The 19,280-nt window shown below is 47.6% G+C and overlaps 1 protein-coding gene and 1 long non-coding RNA gene across 9 annotated transcripts in view; one reads left to right on the forward strand and one right to left on the reverse strand.

The window, feature by feature from the left end:
• Positions 1–6,241, reverse strand: part of NEO1 (neogenin 1) — a 166,124-nt gene extending 159,883 nt beyond the window's left edge. For 5 of the 6 annotated variants that reach the window (XM_069025638.1, XM_069025636.1, XM_069025639.1 and 2 more), the window contains exon 1: positions 5,925–6,241. In XM_069025638.1, the coding sequence (XP_068881739.1) occupies positions 5,925–6,039 (115 nt within the window). In that variant the 5' untranslated portion in view covers positions 6,040–6,241. Of the gene's footprint in view, positions 1–5,301; positions 5,557–5,924 lie in introns of those variants that run through there. The other variant, XM_069025640.1, reaches the window with a different exon arrangement.
• Positions 6,242–6,384: 143 nt separating this feature from the next.
• On the forward strand, positions 6,385–12,558 carry LOC138116376 (uncharacterized). Of its 3 annotated transcripts, none has more exons than XR_011154128.1 (4): positions 6,385–6,835; positions 7,136–7,217; positions 7,978–8,197; positions 12,090–12,558. It is a non-coding gene; the product is annotated as an uncharacterized lncRNA (long non-coding RNA). The 3 variants fall into 3 exon arrangements; XR_011154127.1 differs by lacking the exon at positions 12,090–12,558 and adding an exon at positions 8,858–9,846 and having other exon boundaries at positions 6,385–6,866; XR_011154126.1 differs by lacking the exon at positions 12,090–12,558 and adding an exon at positions 8,858–9,846.
• Positions 12,559–19,280: the final 6,722 nt, after the last annotated feature.

Raw genomic sequence — 19,280 nt, forward strand, 5'->3', positions numbered from 1 at the left:
ACAGCTCCACAGTGAAGAAAATTCACTGCTAACGTATGCGGAACAACACACTTTGAGGGGGAAAAAGCTCTCTCTATTGTACAATTCACTGTTTCTAGATCAACTTAAAACAAGATTTCTCACAGAAAAACTATGAAAACTAGAATGTCAGAGGAATAGGAAATAAAACACCGTTACATCACTGAATGACCAGTACATTCCCTCCCAAAAATGCCATACTCAGTCCTGGTCATATCACAACAGCAAACCCAAAGCTGAACCAGCAAAGTTCAGAGACTGGCAGTGATGTGAGGAATGAGACAACTCTTTGTAGAAATTAAAACAATTTATTAAAACAGAAAAATTGAAAAATTGCAAAAAAAAAAACTAACAAAATATAAAAATTTGGGATCCAGATGGCTCGAGAGATATGCCCCAGGAGCGCAGGGATTCAGGAACTTTAGGCTTAAGACAGCTCTGAACCTCAGGTAGAGAAAAAAAAATAAACTTGCAGTTTAGGCTGGTCAAAAAGAAATCTATTTCTAAAAGCCCCTAGAAAGGGGTAGGCTTCTCCAGCACTGCCTTAGCAAGCTGGAGAGGAAGGGAAAGAGAGGTGGGCGTGTCTGCTTTTCTCCCTTTTATAGCTTTTGCTCCGCCCACAGTCCGCCCACAGTCCGCCCACAGCCCACCCCCCTGGTTCAAGGCGGTTGGTGTTTTTCCCTTGACAGACCATCTCTGTCCACCAATGGCTCCTCCTGGTCAGAGGGATGATATTAGTTGAGATAAGGGTCATGTGCTTATGGCGGCTGGGCTGTTTGTTGCAACTGGGGTTTTTAAAATCTGCCTTGAAACCAAAATACAAGTAAAACAAAAAAATACATCTAACACATCTTAAAACACTTGTAAAAGTATACAGTAAACACAGGAAGACCAAAAAAACTTGATTAGTGTACCTGGACTGATGGATTGATTTAACATTCAATTTAAAAATATTAAGCTCAAATTAATTAAAGCACTTAATATGCAAAGACCAAGCACAAATAGGGATTTCATGTATGACAGTGAGAATCAGTGATGCCACTTAAAAATATCTAAGTTTATGTATTTGGAGCCCAGTGAGTTCCCAAGGTGGACAGTCCTGTCTGAACAGCACCTTTAGGGATTTAATTGTAATTTTTTTCCTTCTAATACAGCCAATCCCAAAACATTCAGAAGCAACAAGTGAAGTGATAAGTTTAGTCTTGGTGTAAAAAAAAATTTTCATTAAAATTAAACCTCTTCTCTTTTTGCACAAATCAAACAGCTTGCGGTTGTTATGCACTCCAGGGAATTACTCAAAATCCCAAGAAAGTTTAGCAGCACAACATTCCAATTCTTTCACTGCCTTCAGTAAGGGCAGCTTTAATGAGAAAAAAAATAATATTTTAACTGATGCAAAAAGGATTTATCATAAATTGATAGTCTGCTTATTTTGTAAAATTAAGATGCTCCTCTGCATGAATACTAAATGGTAAAACCCTGGAAATTAAAGCACCTAATAGACCACATAAAGCAGGCTTTCAGTTTTCCTACCGAACCCTGCAACTGTACACACACAAATCAGGCTTATCTGTTTAGATGGAATTAATCAGGATTACCACTTTCATCTTGGCAATTTCACTGGAGGACGAAATCAACAGCACCCAATCAGTAAAATATGACTGTTTCCACTGCGCTGAGGCGTTTTCTCCATTAAGAACTATTTTGCCTTTTTTAAAAATCAATAGCCTCAGGCATTATGTTTCAATATTCGAGGCACAGAGCTGTATTCCAGCAGGACAATCCAAGCAGCACCCCGGTGTTTGAGGCAGCTCTCCCCTCTCAGCCCAGCACACCGGAGAAGCAAACAGACCTGTGCCTCCACTGCCATTCCCAAAGGCTGCACCGAGACTTTGGACTTCTCAGGGGCTGAATACCTACTCCGCAACCCTCAGAGGAAGGTAAATAAACCCTTCTGGATCCAGCATGGAAGCTGCAATCTGGGCCCTGCAGCCACTGAGATCCCTACAAACTGGCTAAACAGAAGTGCAGTTTCCCTTCCACCAAAGTGACATCCCGACCTTAGCACTGATTCCTTACGGGAAACCAGCACTAACTGGTCACTAGCAACAACTCCAGTTATACCTCCTCATATGCAATGCAAAGTGAACCTTTAACCATCCTGCAGGTATAAAACCACTGCATGTTTAGAAAAGTTGGCTACAAACACTGACACACATTTTACACACCAAATTATCTCCATGAAACTGGAGATGATAAAAAAATTCACTTTCAAACCCCCCATGATGCTCAGGTTGATGTTGCCCAAATTAAATGTTTTTATAGCTTGATAGCAAAACTTAAGCAGAATATTGTACTGCTCCTTGTGTAGTTTTCCTAAACTCCCACTTCATTTCCTCGCTCATTGAGCATCACTCTCCTTCTCTTGGCCATGCAGTAAACTCCATTTAGGTGCCTCCAGAGTCTTCAGACTTCTCTGACAATCTCTGGCTGAAGGTTAATGTCATGTAATCACAAGGGCATTTTATCATCGGGAACAACCAAATACTCTTATTTGTATAAGGAAACATCTACCACATCTAACTTCCTTACTTACACTGATAAGTTAGCACAAGGTAACTCAGCCAAGCTTTTTTTTTTTTTTAATGACACCTTTTGTTTGCTGCTTTTCACTGTGATGAACATTAAGCACAGGTGTGTACACACCTGACAATTTTGAAACTGAAGTGTTAGTTTATTAGGAAAGCTTCATAAGCCAGTCAAGTAATTTTCTTAGATGACTAATAAACATGCACTGCAAAAGCCATATGCAACCTGTCCATATGGAACAGGAATATCAAGCAGGGAGACCGGTGCTAAACTGACTTGGGACGTAAACGAGACCTGAATATTTCTGCTCTATTTTTAACTTGGGATATAATTAGAAATAATCAAGCAGCACACACAAAACAGAAACAAATGATGACCTGCTGTTTCTAGGGTCCCCAGCCAATCTGTGCTGCCATCCTTAGCTTTCCATACTCCCTGTCACTTCCCAGGAGGAGCATCCCTAGCAGCAGCACCTGGAAGCAGTTCCCAACTTGCTGCTCACAGGCCCCTTCATTTGGGCTCCTCGTGCAGCTGCAGGCCCACCAATTGCTAATTCTGCTCCATTAGGACTTCCCAAACCAGCAGTTTGTCCTCTAAAAACAAAATACATATCGATTCCAAGGACTTCAAGAATACCAGGGAGAGACAGAACAAATTTCCTGCTTCTGAATAATCTCATTTGCAATCTTAATGGTGTATACAGGCTATCACAGCTTTCCTACTAAAAATTAAGTGACACCAGGATCATTTTTATTCCTAATAATGCAATCCTGTATAGATCCAAGTTTTTATGCTCATCTCAACTCAGTTACAAACAGTTATAGGAGGCAGGATTTAGCTTAATTCAATGCTTCTTCCTGATTTGTTTTATTCCCTCAGCTAAGTGAAACACTGTCCTAATTCTAAAATCAGCAGCTCATCTTGGCTTATCTGCAAAGCAACCAACCAGACTGGAAAACACACTAATGTTTGCAGATACACAAATAAATGAAGTTATACAGTTTTTTTTCCTAAAATAATTCAGCTGCACTCTTTTCTTCTTCAGAGAGCCATGAAGAGCTATTTATAGATAGGATCAAATGTCCCTCCAACACACATGACTCCATACAAAGAATACAGGCTTCCAAATCTGCAACTTCTGCTCATTTATGGCACTTTTACCCACACCAAAACACCAGCATGGGCTTTTTTTGCATTAAAACCCCCTGTTCTGGACATAGCAAGCAGCCTTGACATGGAGAGCTGTGAGTCCCACAGCTAAAGCTCTACCTGGACCTACAAACCTGGTGTTCCTCAACCTCTCCAGCCCTCAGCACCAGCCTGAGGCTCTTCCCAGCATCCTGAAGAGATCCAGCTTCACCCAAAGCATGGGGCAGAAGACAGCGCTATCCCCCTCACATCTACACTCCAAGGGAAGAACTTTCATGCCATGGAACATCTGTACCCAACTCCCTCTCCTGTGAGCAGGGAGGGACTTGCAAGTCCCCCTCCCACCTGCCCGTATAGAAGTATGTGGGACATCCTGCATTTAAGAAAACACAGTAGCGATGAGGTGGGAAATAGTGTGAATTGAAATGAAGTTCATCCACTACACATTAAGTGTCTCCTCTTCACTGAGACAAAGAACTAAGAGAGCCTTTCTCCCTTTCCTCTAAGTAACTGGTACAAACACCCTCAGGTAGGGAAAGCCCAGCTCCTGGTCCTTCCCAGGGATCCCATGGGACAGCATCCATGGACACAGCATCAAGGCACCTTCCACAACAGAGAGAGAGAAGAGAGGAGGAGCTCACCAGAACTTCCAAGATTTCCACAGTGATACTCCCAAAGTCCTGCTCCGATAAACAGCTCCAATGATGGCTTCATTCCATATCATTTCAGCACATCACTCCCCCTCTGCAGACTTAATTCACATATTCTCCAACAGACACAACTTCATCTACTAATTTGATTTCCTCAAACCATAAAGGATTATTTTAAACTAGCAAAGAGCTACCAACACAACCGTAAGACCGCTGAGCTATCAGGAGAGCAGGAATATCAGAAAAGAATCACCACGTGGCAAGACTTTACACATTACAAAGTAACTTATCTGTTACACATACTCTGCAGATCTTTGAGTCAAACTGCAACATTTTTCAAGAGAAAAAAAAAAACCCTGCTTCAGACATGGAATCTGCAAAGTAATCTTGTACTGTGTAAGAGGATAAATAAAAATATTCCCTGTCAACAGGAGTCAGCACACATGGTTCCGTCATGAGAACCACCGTGGCCGATCCTGCCTAATGTGCTTTGAAACAGAACGATTACACCATTTAATGTCAGAATTCAACCATTCTCACTTTCCCAAGTTTCATTCATTTGAAATGAACATTGAAATGAACATGAAAAAACATTCATTTGATCAGCGGCTTTTTCCATAGTCCACTTACACAGAGCTTTCCTCTTAAAATATTACGATTCAATCAACCTACAGTGTTGGGGGTTTTTTTTAAATCCCAGCACTCAGCATTCAAGACCAGATTTTCTTTCAAGCTTCCTACTAGCTTATTGCTGGCAAGAAGGAAATAAAGAAGTTACTTTTTAAAGCCAGTATTTGGCAAAATGAGCAGATAACATCGCTACAAAGCTAAGGAGGCTTCTGTGGTATTAATGGTCTCATGCAAGGGCTTTTGAGAGAGCCTTCTCCTGCCTCACCTGGGTGAGATTACGTTTTCCGTAGCCTATAAAGAACCAGGATTCAATCATGGACCATTAAAGACAACAATGGTTAAAGGTGTGAGAACTACCGCGGCTGAAACGCTGCCAGACCGCTCATTTCTGGGCTACTGCGGCAGTTCCCAGGCAAGTTCCTCTCTCTCCACAGGTTGCCGGTACCGAGTCCCTATCGCTTCCAGCACCGCTCCCGAGCCGGGACAGAGCCCGCCCGTGCCTGGCTCCCCTCAGGGGTGAGCTGCAAGCCCCATTCCCCATAGACGTGCCCTGCTCCCCTCATGGGTGAGCTGGAAGCTCGATCGCCCTCAGGTGTGCCCGGCTCCCCTCCCGGGTGCCAGCGAGCCGGGAGCACAGGTGGGTGAAGCGTTCAATCCCCCGCAGACAGGGCTCCAGGTGTCCCTGATTCGCGGGGAGGCACCGCCGCCGCTCCCCGAGGCGCGCAGTGGCCTCTGCTGGTGTCCGCACGGGGGGAGCGGAGCGGGCTCAGCCCCTCGGCAACCGCTCGCCCCGCCGGGGCCGCCCCGGGCCCCGCCGCCCCCGGGACCCCTCCGCGCCTCCTCACAGCCCCGCGCCCGCCGCCTCCGGGGGTCTCGCCCCGCTCTTACCCGTGAGGAGGCTTCGGGAGCCGCTCCGCGCCGCGGCGCCGGTCGGGGCGGGCTGCGCGAAGAGAAGGGCGATGCACAGGGAGCCGAGGAGCCGCCGGGCTCTCCGCGCCGCCATCGCTCCACTCCCCGCGCCCGGCAGCCGGGCTGCACCCAGCGCCAGCCCCTCCCCCGGGGGGGCTCCTCCTGCCTTCCTTCCCTACCGGGCGGGCTGCGCGGAGGCGGCGGAGGGAGAGCGGCGGGCGGGCGGAGCGGCCGCGCTCCCTCCCTCACTCCATCGCGGGCCGGGCTCCGCCGCTCGCTCGCTCGCCCCGTCCCTCCCTCACACGGACCCCGCGGGGCGCGCGCCGCCTCCCGCCCGCCCGCCCCCGCCCCGCGCATGCGCGCGCTCCTCCCCCCCCCGCCCCCGACCCCCGCGCCAGGTGTGCGCGCGCCCGCCCCCCCGCGCGCGCCACCGCGCCTGCGCGCGCGGGCGGGGCCGCCGCCCTCCGCGGAGGGGCGCCGTGGTGCCCCCCTTCCCCTCAGGCGTTCGGTACGTGAAGTTCCTGCGTTTTAACGCAATAAATCCGTGCTTTCCCCTCTCCAGGACCAGCCCAGCGTGGGTGCGGGACCTGCGCGTTCTCCACGCGTAAGAACACGGAAAACCAAACGGTTCGGCACCAATCGAGTATCCCTGCTATGTGGCGAGCCGGAGGGTGTGGGAAGCGGGAGCCCTGTTCTGCCATGGTGCTGGGAACCAGCAATCCAGAGCCGCCAAGAAACCCGCAATCGAACTAAACGTAGAAAAATAACTTGCGGAAACTTGTTTTCTTGGGGAGCAACTCGGCTGCTATGTTCGGGATGTCGCCTCTGCCAGTAAACATGCTTCTCAAAGATAAATAACGTGAAGAAAAGGCCAGACATGCACCGAAAAGGCAAATGCAATGTATTTTCATCCTCCTGGGGGTAATTAGTTTTATATAGCATTTGCCATTCAAATCCAAATCACTGGAATGCCGCATCGTTACCAGCCGGTTCCAGCCATACTGCCGGCTCCAGGCTCCTTACAAAGGACACAATAAAAGCTATAAACATACATTCCTCCTTCATTTATCATATGGACTGTACCCTGATATTTGTTCCATCTCAGCTTTTTACCCACTAAATTATATTTTTACAACGCACACGGTGTTCTTGCTCATTTTATTATTGACTAATTGAATTGTCTCTTTCAGGACGTAAATTACATGGCACCGGGGCTAGAGGTAACCGGGAGACAACTGGACCCCCTGGGGCACCGCACAACGTGAAACACGGGTACATACCCTGCAAAACATGTTGCAAAATGTTTTAAAACTAATTTTAAATCATTTGTTCCAAAAAATCCAGGCTTTTACGCTGGTTGTGAGACTCTCATTGAGGAAAGTTTCCCTTGATAACCTCGGTGTGTGTGGCAAGGGTGTCCTTCTTGTTGCAGGCAGCTCTATATTCCCGTGAAATTCTCCCTGATCCAGTGGGATTTGCAGATTTGTTTATGGAGGGGGTTTTCTGCGAGGCAGACACTGGCAGAGTGTGCAGTGCCCCAAACGCAGGTGTGGATTTTGCCATGCAGGGATGCGCACAGCGAATTAAACGCTGACGTGACTGCAAAGCACCAGCTAATACAGGTGTCTGAGGCGTCTCTCCTTGTGAAACTTGCTTCATTATTTTATGCTTCTGTCAGGAAACAGGGGGTTTGGCCACTAAAAATATCCCGAGGCATTTTCACAATGGAATAATTACCTCCTCAGAAGGATGTTTGGGTTTCTCCAGCTTACCCTTGCCGAGTTACGCTGCTATCTGATATGTCACAAGGATTACCAGCAACCAGCTGCAATTTATCCTGAAAATGGAAGCGGTGATTAAAAGGCAGGACTGGTAGTGTAACTCCTATTAAAGCTGGTTAGCAATTCCCACCATAAAATCCTGCCCTCAGTCGTGTTTAATAGGGCCAGACTAACCACTGTGCTGAAATATAAGCATCTGAAGTTCATACCTCAGGTTAAATTATAAACGTTTGTCCTCTTCCTTCTGTCAGGGCTTTTCTAGTTTGAAAATGAGAATGGTCACTTTGTCAGAGGTGTTCCCTCGAACCCCGCCATGAAAACCCTCCTGAAAGTCCTGCTGGTGCTCAGCAAGGGCCTCCTGGTACTTCCACTCCCCAGCAGCTCCATCCTCATCACAGCCCAGGGCCGTGAGATCAGAGCTGGACCTGCAGCTCCTGTTCCTGGCTGCTCTGGACCATGCCATGTCTGCAGGTAGGAAGGGCGAACAGGGAACCTGTCCTTCCAGTCCTCTTGGGAAACACGGAGCAGGAAGCTCCTTGAAAAACATACAGTGGGGATGGGAACTGGGTCCGGGACAGATAAGTTGGCAGGCACAGAGGTTCTGGAGAGAGACAGGTTCTCCAGCATGGTGGAAGGCAACAGGGAGCCAGAAAGAAAAACAGGTCTGCCTGAAGGGAGGGATAAAGCAAAGCTGATAAGAAGGAATCTAGAAGCCAGGCTGCTGGGAGAAGACTTTAAACCAGAGTGGGAATAGGAGAAGTTTCTGGGAGGAGGATGTGCAGCCTGGGAGGACTGGGAGCTGTCCCTCTGGTCTGGTCACGGGCTGAGGGAGAGCTTGCTGGGCAAAGGGGATCAGATGGAAGAGCTGGAGCGGGGCAAGGCAGGAGGACCCCGAGGCTGGGTACGGGATGCAGCAGGGCCTATGGGAAGAGGGAATTCACTGGAGACAGTGATGTAGGAACAGGAATGACAGAAACTGGGGGAGAGAGGCAGAGCAGAAAGGTGAGGATTTAGGAAGGGGAATGAAGACCACTTGGAAAACAGTCAGCAGCAGGTACCTGAAATACCCTGAGAATGTACCTCACCCCTTTGGAGTGCTGGAGCTTATGCACACCACAACATCCCTCACAGGGCAACTTCCACATTGCTGATGGCCTGCATCAGTGCCAACCCAGGATTACACTGCTGGCGTTATCTCTACGTGGGAAAGAAGTACATATTCAATAAAACAACAGCACTCAGGCTGCACAGTAACACACTACCCAGTTACCAAACATCGGCATAAAGGTGGCCAGTGCAGAAGGATAAGCCAGGCTCAGACACTAAACCAAGGTCAGGGAACCCAGGCAAGTGCCTCAACAACTTCCACCTCATTTACTGTAAAAATCAGATGTAGGTGTTTTATGCACCTCGTGAGGAACTGCGGGGCGAGCAAGCACAGCACTGTGGGTGGGGCAGGTGACTGCTGCTCCCAGAAAGGATTTTTAGCCTCAGGAATCTGTGGGATGCAAAGCACAGTCCCTAAGCAGAGCCTGCCCTGCGCTGCACTAATTGTGCAGTCAGTGCTGCCCAGGTGCCTAGCCTGACATTTTGAAGCCTGACTTGCAGAAGTGAAGAGCTCTTGCAGATAAATCTGCAATAACTGAGAATTTATACAACTTCTGACTCGGTTAGATGCTTGGCCATGTTCTATTTTCTGACAAAATCAGGCCATTTAGTATTTCTAATTGGATCTCTGAAATGAAAAGATATTTTTTACTATTCTGTCTGTATGACTGAGTTCCTCGTCTGTAAAATAAGGACAACACCAGTTCTCGCTCCGGTGTTGAGAAAATGAATTCGAGTTTGTGAAGCACTTGGATACCATAGTGATGAATCCCATGGAAAAGCTCAGGAGGAAATGAATAAATCTGTCTTCAGAACAATATTTGAATAGTCTGCTGTAAATAAAGCACGGGCCACACAGTGAACAGCGAGGAGAAAATAAAATGATTACTGAGTGAGCACAGTCTATTCTGTACAATGAGTGAGGCCAGGAACCTATTGAAAGAACAGCGTGTGATCTAATTACAATTAAATACTTTATCATAATGCAGATGCATGGAAGGGACAAATTACAGTTGCACAGGCCACCTTAGTGTTGGTATTTCTAAACTTTTAGACTCTTGAATTAAAAAAACCACACCACTGTTAGGTGCAAAGGTGTAATACACATGTATAAATGATTTCTTCGCCCTTTAATAGTGGGAGACAATATATTTACCTCCTCTACCTCAGTCACTTAAGTGGAAAAAATGTTTTTCTCTTCTTGGAGATATCTCAGCCTCACAGCCAAGACTTAACGCTGTCATTCACACACTGACATAGAGATTTAAATCCAAAATTTACCTTCTTTGGGAGTCTGTGCATGATCAGCAGAGACAGACTATTCTCCAGAGAGGGAGCCAGAGGAGGACCTTCATTTCAGTGATTAAAATTTTGTGTTTTGCTTGGAGTGCTTCCCATTCCAAGCCAGCCCCCTGGTTTTGATGCAGAGGCAAGGTTATGGAACAACAACTCCCCTGATCTTTCCGACTCCTCAGTCCCGAGGCTACGCTGAGCTTTCCCGACTCCTGCTGAGACTTGGAGCTGCTTCAGAGCGGCTGTAAATTGCACTGGGTTATCTGTCGCCCACAAGAAGGGTGATGGAATTAGGATTGCACTGTTCAGTGCCACTCTGGTCGTGCCTATTTTTCTCACCGTGATTTCTCTATTGCTTAGCGGGATGTGAGGTGACACTGAATCGTTACACCAATTTATTGTTATCCGGAGAATTTTTCGTTACCGGGCATCCTCTGGCAGCTGGTTAAGGCAATTTGGGATAAGAAGGGGCTGCAGCACAAATAAAGATGTGGCTCATTAAGTTTAAGACTTAGAGCTATGAGATACCTTCAGTTTCACCTTCTGTGCAGCCTCCCTTGTGTGAGGCATCAGCTCCATCCACGGACAACTTCTGGCAACATGACCTGTCCAATTATTCCTGATCTCCATCCCAATTCCAGCACCAGTGCCCAGCCAGGTGTGCTGTCTTTCATCCTTCAATAGGGGATAGATTTATTTTTTTCATTTATTTTTCACATTTATTGATCACAGATGTGGTTTTGCAAACTGCTCTGAGGTTGAAAGTCATCCTCTGGACTTTGCCGAGCAAATTCTAGGTTAACAGGTCATGTGCCAGAAACCCTCCAACCCCAGCACACACTTCTGTCATTCCTGATGTCAACAGCAGTTCCAGCTCCTCACTGGAGTCAGGGAGGGTCATTAATGGAGGCAGACCTTCCAATCACTGAGGTGAGTTTCCCAGGACGTCTGAGAGGAAGGTGGAGCTCCTTGAGTCCTAGATTGACAGAGTCTGAAACACAAGCAGGACAGTTGGTGTAAAATGCTTTTAAAGGCTTCCATCGCTGAGCAAGGGAGCTGCTGAGTTCTAATCCAGTGTTTGTTTATTTAAGGTTTTCAGAGGTAGGTGGAGGAAACCTAGAATCCAAAATGCAGTGTTTACTGGAATCTGATCCACAGTTTAAAAGAAAAGAGTAATGCATTTGTTATCAGGAAGTGCATAATGATGTGGGATGTGGTTCTCTGGGCATCCAGGACAGAAATGCAGGTAACCCCCAAGGGGAAAGCCGGATGTTATTGCAGTGAACGGGATTTTTGCCGTCCGTGTCAGCAGAGTGAGATTTCATGTCTGGACTCCTGTCATGGGATGACACCGTGCCACAGGTGCTCACAGCATTCTCAGTGACTGTATTTTCCTGGTTTGGTGGCTGTCATTAGTTGTTGACCTCAGATGAGATCATTACTGGGGACACACTGACCACTGAGTCTCCATTCCTCTTTCCCACTGTCCATGGGAACACTTTCCCAGTGTCCCACTTCTCCCTGAGTTACTGCAACTCATCATTGGACTGAAAGACTCTCTGCACACCCAGTAAGAGAGGAGACAGATGGTCCATGCCCTCTCGTGCGAACAGGATCAGTCTCCTCTGCATCTTAAAAACCACATAAACCAGGCGAGGATTCCAGGTGGTGTTTATCCCAAAGCATTTCCAACAATCCCACAAGAATGTTAATTACTGACACCAACAATCTTGTTCTCATTCATATAATGGGAGTGCCTAAAGGTCTTACCTGAGGTTGGGCAGACACTGTAGGATCACACAGGAAAAGCCCAGAGGGGTTTTAGTCCAGGTTATCCTGACAGGAAGTCAGAAAGCAGAACCATAGAGAGGTGTTGGAGGTAGAGCAGCAGGGCCACCTTTCACATCTCCTGAGTCCCAGTGCTTCTGCCCTGTAAACACCATCATGTTTTCTCCTGTGCCAGGGGAAGTGAGACTGCAGTGTTCTGAGAGAATTCAAAGCGAGAGGAAAACCATGGAGAAGAGAAAGGATAAGAACAAAAGGACAAGAATTGATGCTTAGCACATAGAAACAGTCATTTGCCTCTGGGCTTGGGAAATCAAAGGAACAACCTTGGACCAACAGCAGAGGATGCCTGAAAAACACACAGCCTGTCGCTCCCGGGGATCCCAGCACACCTTCCAGACCTCCCCTCTGCCCATGGCAGGAATCAACAGCAGCAAAGCCCAGCCCTTTCTGTGTGTTACCTGAAAGGGTCAGCTGGGGTGTTGGGTCATATGGCTGGAATAGGATGTGTTGGGGGACTCCTGGAAATGGAAAGAAAAGGACACATTACCTGTGAGAGATACAAACAGATCAGCCAGAGTTAGATGAGCAAGTCCACACAAAACCTGAGACCAAAGAGACTTGACTGGTTTGTCAACACCTACAACTCCCACAGGTGTCCTTCCTTTTGGTCTGTATCTCAGACTATGATTTTAGGTGTTTAAAACTGAATATACAGAAACAATGATTCCAGGAGTCATTGTTTGGACATAGTGGCTGAAGTGTCCCTCTGCTTTAAATGGCAGGAACTGGAGGCACAGAGTGCTATTAGAACCTTGTGACAGAACAGTAAATATGAACAAAATTACCTCAGTCCACTAATTCAACAATTCAAAATCAGTCATTGCTATGACATGGTGAAGACAGGGACAATGAGCCACAGAAACAGGAAGGAATAAAGACATTGGACAATAGGTTGGGACAGGGACAGAGTCCTGTTTGCTGTAATGATCTTGTTCATGCGCTCTCAGACAGCCCTTTAAAGTCAGAGTTTTGGCTTTGCTTCCTCCAACTGGAATGCTCAGACAAACCTCATCACCTTTTCAGATGCTGTGAAGGAATTTCCTATAAATATAATGGATTTTTCATGGAGAAAATATTGGACTTCTTCATTTTTACCACGTCGTCTGACAAATGGACAAGCTCAAACTGTTGTAAAATTAAACTGTTCAGAACAAGATCTGGTTTACAAAGGGCTTCCATCCCCCAGGCTCATAGTGTGTCACTGAAGGATGTCTGGAGTCCTGGGGGAATTCTTTTGCCATGGGGTCTGTGTACTGTGGTCGTGGTGCCTCCCAAAGCACCTTCCTGCCAGGAAAGGTTGTGCTGCAGCACCTGGGAATGCTGCAAAGTCTGGACAAGGCCTTGGTGATGTAGCTGTCAGAGGAGAGCATGGAGGTCTCTTCCCAGAGTGCAATAGCAGGGGTACAGCCCTGATTTGCTAAGGAGAGAAACAAGCTTCTGTTCCCAACAGTTCCTGGTTTAGAAGCAGGGATATGTCTTGACTTGTTCTGCATAAATTTTATTTTTAAATAATTTCTAACCTCTTGCAATTTTTAAGCAACTCTAAAACCAGGGTAAATTAGCCAACATTCCTTCCTAGTGTTACCAGTCCACCCTCTTACCCCCATCAGCACAGTCTGAGTCTTTCTCAGCTGTAGGACTGAGCAATGTGGGGACACAAGGACAGTTTAAAAAGCAAAGAACACACTTTGTGCCAAGGAATGGTGCTGCACTGAGAGCTCTGGCAGGGAAAATGTGGGCAGCCTTCAGACAGGTGAAGAGTCTGACTCCTCAAGCTCCAATCTGACACTTCTCACAGACATTCATTTCACTTTTTCTTCTTGTTGTTTAAACGTCCCTTCGGGGCAACACTTCTGCAAAAACATCATCGTTCTCCCACCTTTCTATGCTCGTCCCAGGGGACCAGTGATCAAAGCCAGGAGAGCAGACATGGGGCTCCGAAGGGATGTGGAACGTGGGTGAAGGAGCCGTGAGCCCTCGGATCTCCCTGACAGGTCTGGGCACTCGGCACGTCAGGATCGCTGGGTCTGCTGCCACACAGGGGTTCTGCCACTGCTGTTATTCCCTCAGCACCTGAATAGCAGCTCTAAAATCAAATTACATGAGTGCTACAGGCTGCAGCCCCTGGCTGAGCCCTGAAGTCAGATGAATTGAAACAACAAATATGCCCGGATAGCAGTTCCCTAAGAAATGTCATCCTTACACTGCTCCGCTTTTCCTCCTAACGGAACCTGACGGGACTTATCGACTGCCTGGTATTCCTGCAACTGCATCGGAAGTTATTGATTCTGAGAAATATGAAATGTGTCTCAGAGGTCAGAATGTGACTGTCCAAGTGAGACACAAAGGTGTTCAGAGATACTGAACGGAGCAGAGGGAGCAGCAGAAAACCACAGGCTGGGAGTTGACTCCAGCAGGGATTGGTGGGGTTTGAACACCACTGCCCCAAGATGAGGTGAAGGTGCTGATCCCAGCTCTTTGTGACCAGGAACCACCACACTGTGATGTTGCCCAGGCTGTTGCTCCACCTGCTTCCCTCCCCACTAATACACATTTTTTGAGGGATGCTCTTAGAAGGACCAGAAGTTGAAATGCATTTCTTCCTCCTCCCATAGTGGAAGGCACATGCTGGCAGGAGAATCTGGGAGGAAAATGCTCTTATGCTATACAGGCAATGGACTTTTTGTGCACAAGCAAGATGCCTTCACATGCCCAAAGGAATTCAGCTAAGAAGCATCACTGCCAAATACTGGAGAGAATTTAGATGCTTGAAACAAACTTACATTGCTAAAAGTGGGGAACTGGTAGAGAAAGATGTTCGGGCTATCAGAAGTTGTTATCAGAAGTGCCCTTCGTTTCTGAAAGCACAGAAGTGTAGGTTTTCAGCAAAAATCAATTTCTCAAAAAGCCTCTTCTTCCATGACCAAAAACCTTTGGTGAGGGCTCAGAAGAAATTGAGGTTTATGTCTGTATCATGTGGACATTTAGATTCCACGAAGCAAAGCAATGGTATTTTTCAGCCGCGAGCCCTCTGAGGCAGGTAACAAATAACAGAGATTTGACAGAGGGAGAAAAGCTTTCTCACAAATCTCCTGTTTTCCCAGTCCCACAGGGCTGCAATCTGCCTCTGACCCCTCTCTCAGGCTGGCGTTTGCTTCATGATCTGTTGGGTTTGTGTTTTCAGACGGGAGTCCAGTGTTTTCCTGCCGACCTCCAGCAATCAGTAGCACTCAGCTGCTCCTTCTGGGGTGTCATCGCAGTGTCCACCACTCCTGAGGCTGCCAGGATATTCTGGGAAGCACTGCCTTTGGAGAAGGCAGCACAGGGGACCACAAGGAATAGTATGACTGACTTTTTTTTAATGTTTACTGCTACTACTGCTGTTAACGTGTGGTTTTACTAAAGAGCAGAGTTCATGAATTATGCTCAGCTTAAAAACAAAGCTGCAAAAAAGTACCAGTGAAAGACATCAGGAAGAAAATCCTCAAAACCACTCCTATTCTCTTACTCTTTTTTTTTAAGTTCTGCATCCAATTTCAGGCAAATGCAGCAGTGCCTGGGGTGTGGTGCCTGCAGAAGGCTCCTGAAGAAGGACCTGCTGTGCACAGGCTCCTGCTGTGGGATGGGAGCAGTGGGAACTCAGACCCAAGAGCAGGTACCTCGCTGTGAGCAGTTTCCACACCAGGAAGAGGAAGAACTTGGTCTTGTTCCTGGCTACAGGTGGCTGAGACACGTGAGAGGTTTCACTAATTCTCAGTCGAGTCAAGTGAATGATGCCTGTCCCGTTAGAAGTGACAAAGGTAAGGTATCTTGCACTTCACCTAAAATGGACACCAGAAGAAGGGCAGGGTTTAGATGAGATATTGGGAAGAAATTCTTGGCTGTGTTTGGTGCTGAGGCCCTGGCACAGGGTGCCCAGAGCAGCTGTGGCTGCCCCTGGATCCCTGGCAGTGTCCAAGGCCAGGCTGGATGGGGCTTGGAGCAACCTGGGCTAGTGGAAGGTGTCCCTGCCCAGGGCAGGGGGTGGAACAAGGTGGTCTTTAAGGTCCCTTCCAACCCAAACCATTTTGGGATTCTATGATCAAGGATGTGGGAATGCCAACACAGCCTGGAGCATGGACAAAATCCCTGTTCGGAGTTCCTGGCCCCGGGGTGGGTAGGGTGACACTGCAGCAGGAGGGTCCAAACCACAAAGATAAGTGCACATTAAAGTTGTACATCAACTTATGAACTTCTAGGAACTTAATTAACCCCAGCCAAAAGCCACAAGCAGACTCTGGGAATTGAGCAGTGATGCTGCTCTATGTCAGCTCCCACAGCGGGGATTTTCCCTCTGACCAAAGGGTTCCCTTTTTCAATGTATGGGGAAACACAGGCAGCAAAAGAGATGGTGTGAAAAATTAGCAGCATTTACAGTTGTGTTGGAAAGCCTTGTTCACATCAGAACACCTTCCCCAGGTACCTGAACAAGAGAATGGGGACTTTACAAAACAGGGAAACCTGCACAGGGTGCTCAGTAAATCTGAGTGGAGCACACCCACCTTAAAGCTCAACTCCTATATGGAATTTTTACCTGGAGTCCAGCTGACACCAGAGGAGGGAGTGAAAAGGCTCCCAGCTCTGTGAGAGGTAAGAGGAAATGACAGAACTGACACCACTGGACACTGCTGGGTCACCAGAGAAAGGGGAAAAATGCAACCCTGTGTGATTACAGTCAAACACAAATAAATATGTTGGAAAAGAACATTTTCTATTTCCCGCAAGCAGTAAAGTTTGGGGGGAAATGGCCTATGACAAATATTTTTCTCTGCTGGAGGCAGCAGCAGGGCTCTGACAGGCACGTTGGAAAACAGACCATACGTTTGTGCATATTCAACAGCCCCACTGGGAGACATCATTTCTCAGGCTGCCGTTGGGGTTGTGTTTGGCACTTGAACTGTTTCGGGGGCTTTGATAGCCCAGGATCTGTGTAGAGGATGTTTTGTTCTGAGGGAAAAGAGCACGAGCACATGACCAGAAGCTCTGATCAGCTATTGAAAGACCCAGACCAGCAGAGCTCAACAACAGAATTCCTTTGTAATGGAAATGCCATACCTAGGCATGAAATTAGGAAAGCAACGTGTACAAGCAGATTCCAAGAAGATCGAAGTCATCCCCGGTATTCCTGCCCCAGCAGAGAAGGATGCAAAGTTAAGACACCTCTGAGTAGTGAAGTGTCGACCCGATTTAGCTGCCCAAGCAATCAATGACGGATCTTTATGAGTGTTCAGGAGCCCTAACACACAGATCTTCCCAGGGAAACTGAAAAGAGCTAATTAATAGCCTGGACAAACAGAATGAAATGCAAAGCTGGACATAGATCTTTACAGCCCGGTGCTGACTGCGCTGAATTCTCTCCTTGCACTCCCAGCTGACCCCAGTGAGGCATCAAGATTAATGCTTGTACAAAAAGCTTTTGCTTTCCACTTTTTGTAAAGCACTTGCAGGCTGTCTACTCGAGTGTTTCGCCTGGCTGCAATCAGAGATAGTTTAGCCTTGACTTACAGACTTAGCTGGATTTTGCTGTCCCTTGTCCTGCTTCAGGCAACCTGAAGTGATACCTCTCTCTGTCCTTACTGCTCTGGCCACTGGGAAGTGAATGCCCTGATAACTGAGGCTGTTTAACTGCAGGTTGCTCAGCTCCGTTCGTGTCCCTTTTTGCAGGGCAGTTTGGGACCTTCTGGTGCCCCGAACTCCAGCGAGGTGATGATGTCACTGAGAGTTAACACACAAACCCCTGGGCAGGGGTTGTAGAAAAGTCATGGAAGTCCTCCTTGTTCCCAAGAGGTGCAGCATGAGGGCCCTCAAAGGAGCTTCAGGAGGAGTTCCAAGGGTGGCCTTGAACATGGAATTCTTCCCGGGCAACATACTTGGGGCATTCAGCCTTTTCCAGAACAGGTAAGGAGACATGAGTCTGTGGGACACATGGCCAGCCCAGCAGAAGCAGCTCCTGCCCTCCTCCACCAGACCATGGCCATTTTGATCCAAGTATTTTAGGTAGAAATGCCGGTCAGTCTTGTCAGCAGGAAAGGTCTGTCTGGGAAGACATCCCCTCAAGTGCCTTGAGATGGCAGAGGAAGAAGTTAAACACCGAGGGTTAAGAGTCTGCCTTGCCCAGGCAGCTCCTGCAGCAGGGAAAGCCAAGAGCAGGTTTTCCAGGATCATGATTTTGGACTGAGGTGCCTAAATTTTGTGTAAGTTTCACTTCAGACTCTGCTTGGATGCAGCCTTAGATGTCCTTGTTTTCCCAGTGGAGAGCAGCGATACTTCCATGGTGTTTCCCAGTGTCACTGTTAAACTAGTGATCCCTCTTCAAGAGCCACGGTGCAAGGTACGGCACAAAAAAGCTTTATTTTTTAACTAAAATAAGGTGGAAGAGGACATCAAATAACAGGGTCCGCCTGAGGGCACTGAGAGGGTTCACAGAATCACAGAATGGTTTGGGTGGAAGGGACCTTAAATCCCATCCCATTCCACCCCCTGCCATGGGCAGGGACACCTTCCACTATCCCAGGGTGCCCCAAGCCCCGTCCAGCCTGGCCTTGGGCACTGCCAGGGATCCAGGGGCAGCCACAGAATTCCTGCACAACCTGTGCCAGGGCCTCCCCACCCTCAGAGGGAAGAATTCCTTCCCAATATCCCATCCAACTCTGGGATCCAGAGAGATGTAAGATGCTTGAGAAGGGTAAATCTTGGGCTCAAGGACTGCAGCTGACCTTGATTTTGCTCCTTGGGTGAGAGCTCTCCTGGTTCCAGAAGGAGCCTTTCTGTATGGAAGCTAAAGATCATTAAAACCTTCCAGAGGACAACATGAGATCCAGACAACATTCCCCTTTCTCCCAGCTCCCACTTCCTCACACACTCCCTCGGCTGAGGAGGAGGAGCAGGTTCTGCTTGGCCTGATTTGGAGGGAGACACAAACCCCACTGGCCGGGGTCTGGAGTGATCCAGCTGCACCCCAGTCCTTCCTGTCCCATCATTCTCGTGACCCAGAAGTCCTGGAAAATAAATAATATTTGGAATTGTTGGGTTATTCATCTACACAAATGTCTTGCTGTCAATGCTGTGCATAAGGATATGCAGAGAAACCAGGAATGTTCTTGGGATTGGAGACCAGGGGGCAGAACATTTTTTGCAGGCCCACAGAAAACTGTTGGGTTGTCCCAAGCCAATGTCCCCAAAGGACATCAGAGTCAGCACTTTCACTGCTGAAATTACCCACAACCAAGATAAATACATGAAATATTAGTGGGAATATTGAGAAATA

The sequence above is a fragment of the Aphelocoma coerulescens genome, chromosome 10 (genome assembly GCF_041296385.1).
Source record: "Aphelocoma coerulescens isolate FSJ_1873_10779 chromosome 10, UR_Acoe_1.0, whole genome shotgun sequence".
Classification (NCBI taxonomy): domain Eukaryota; kingdom Metazoa; phylum Chordata; class Aves; order Passeriformes; family Corvidae; genus Aphelocoma; species Aphelocoma coerulescens.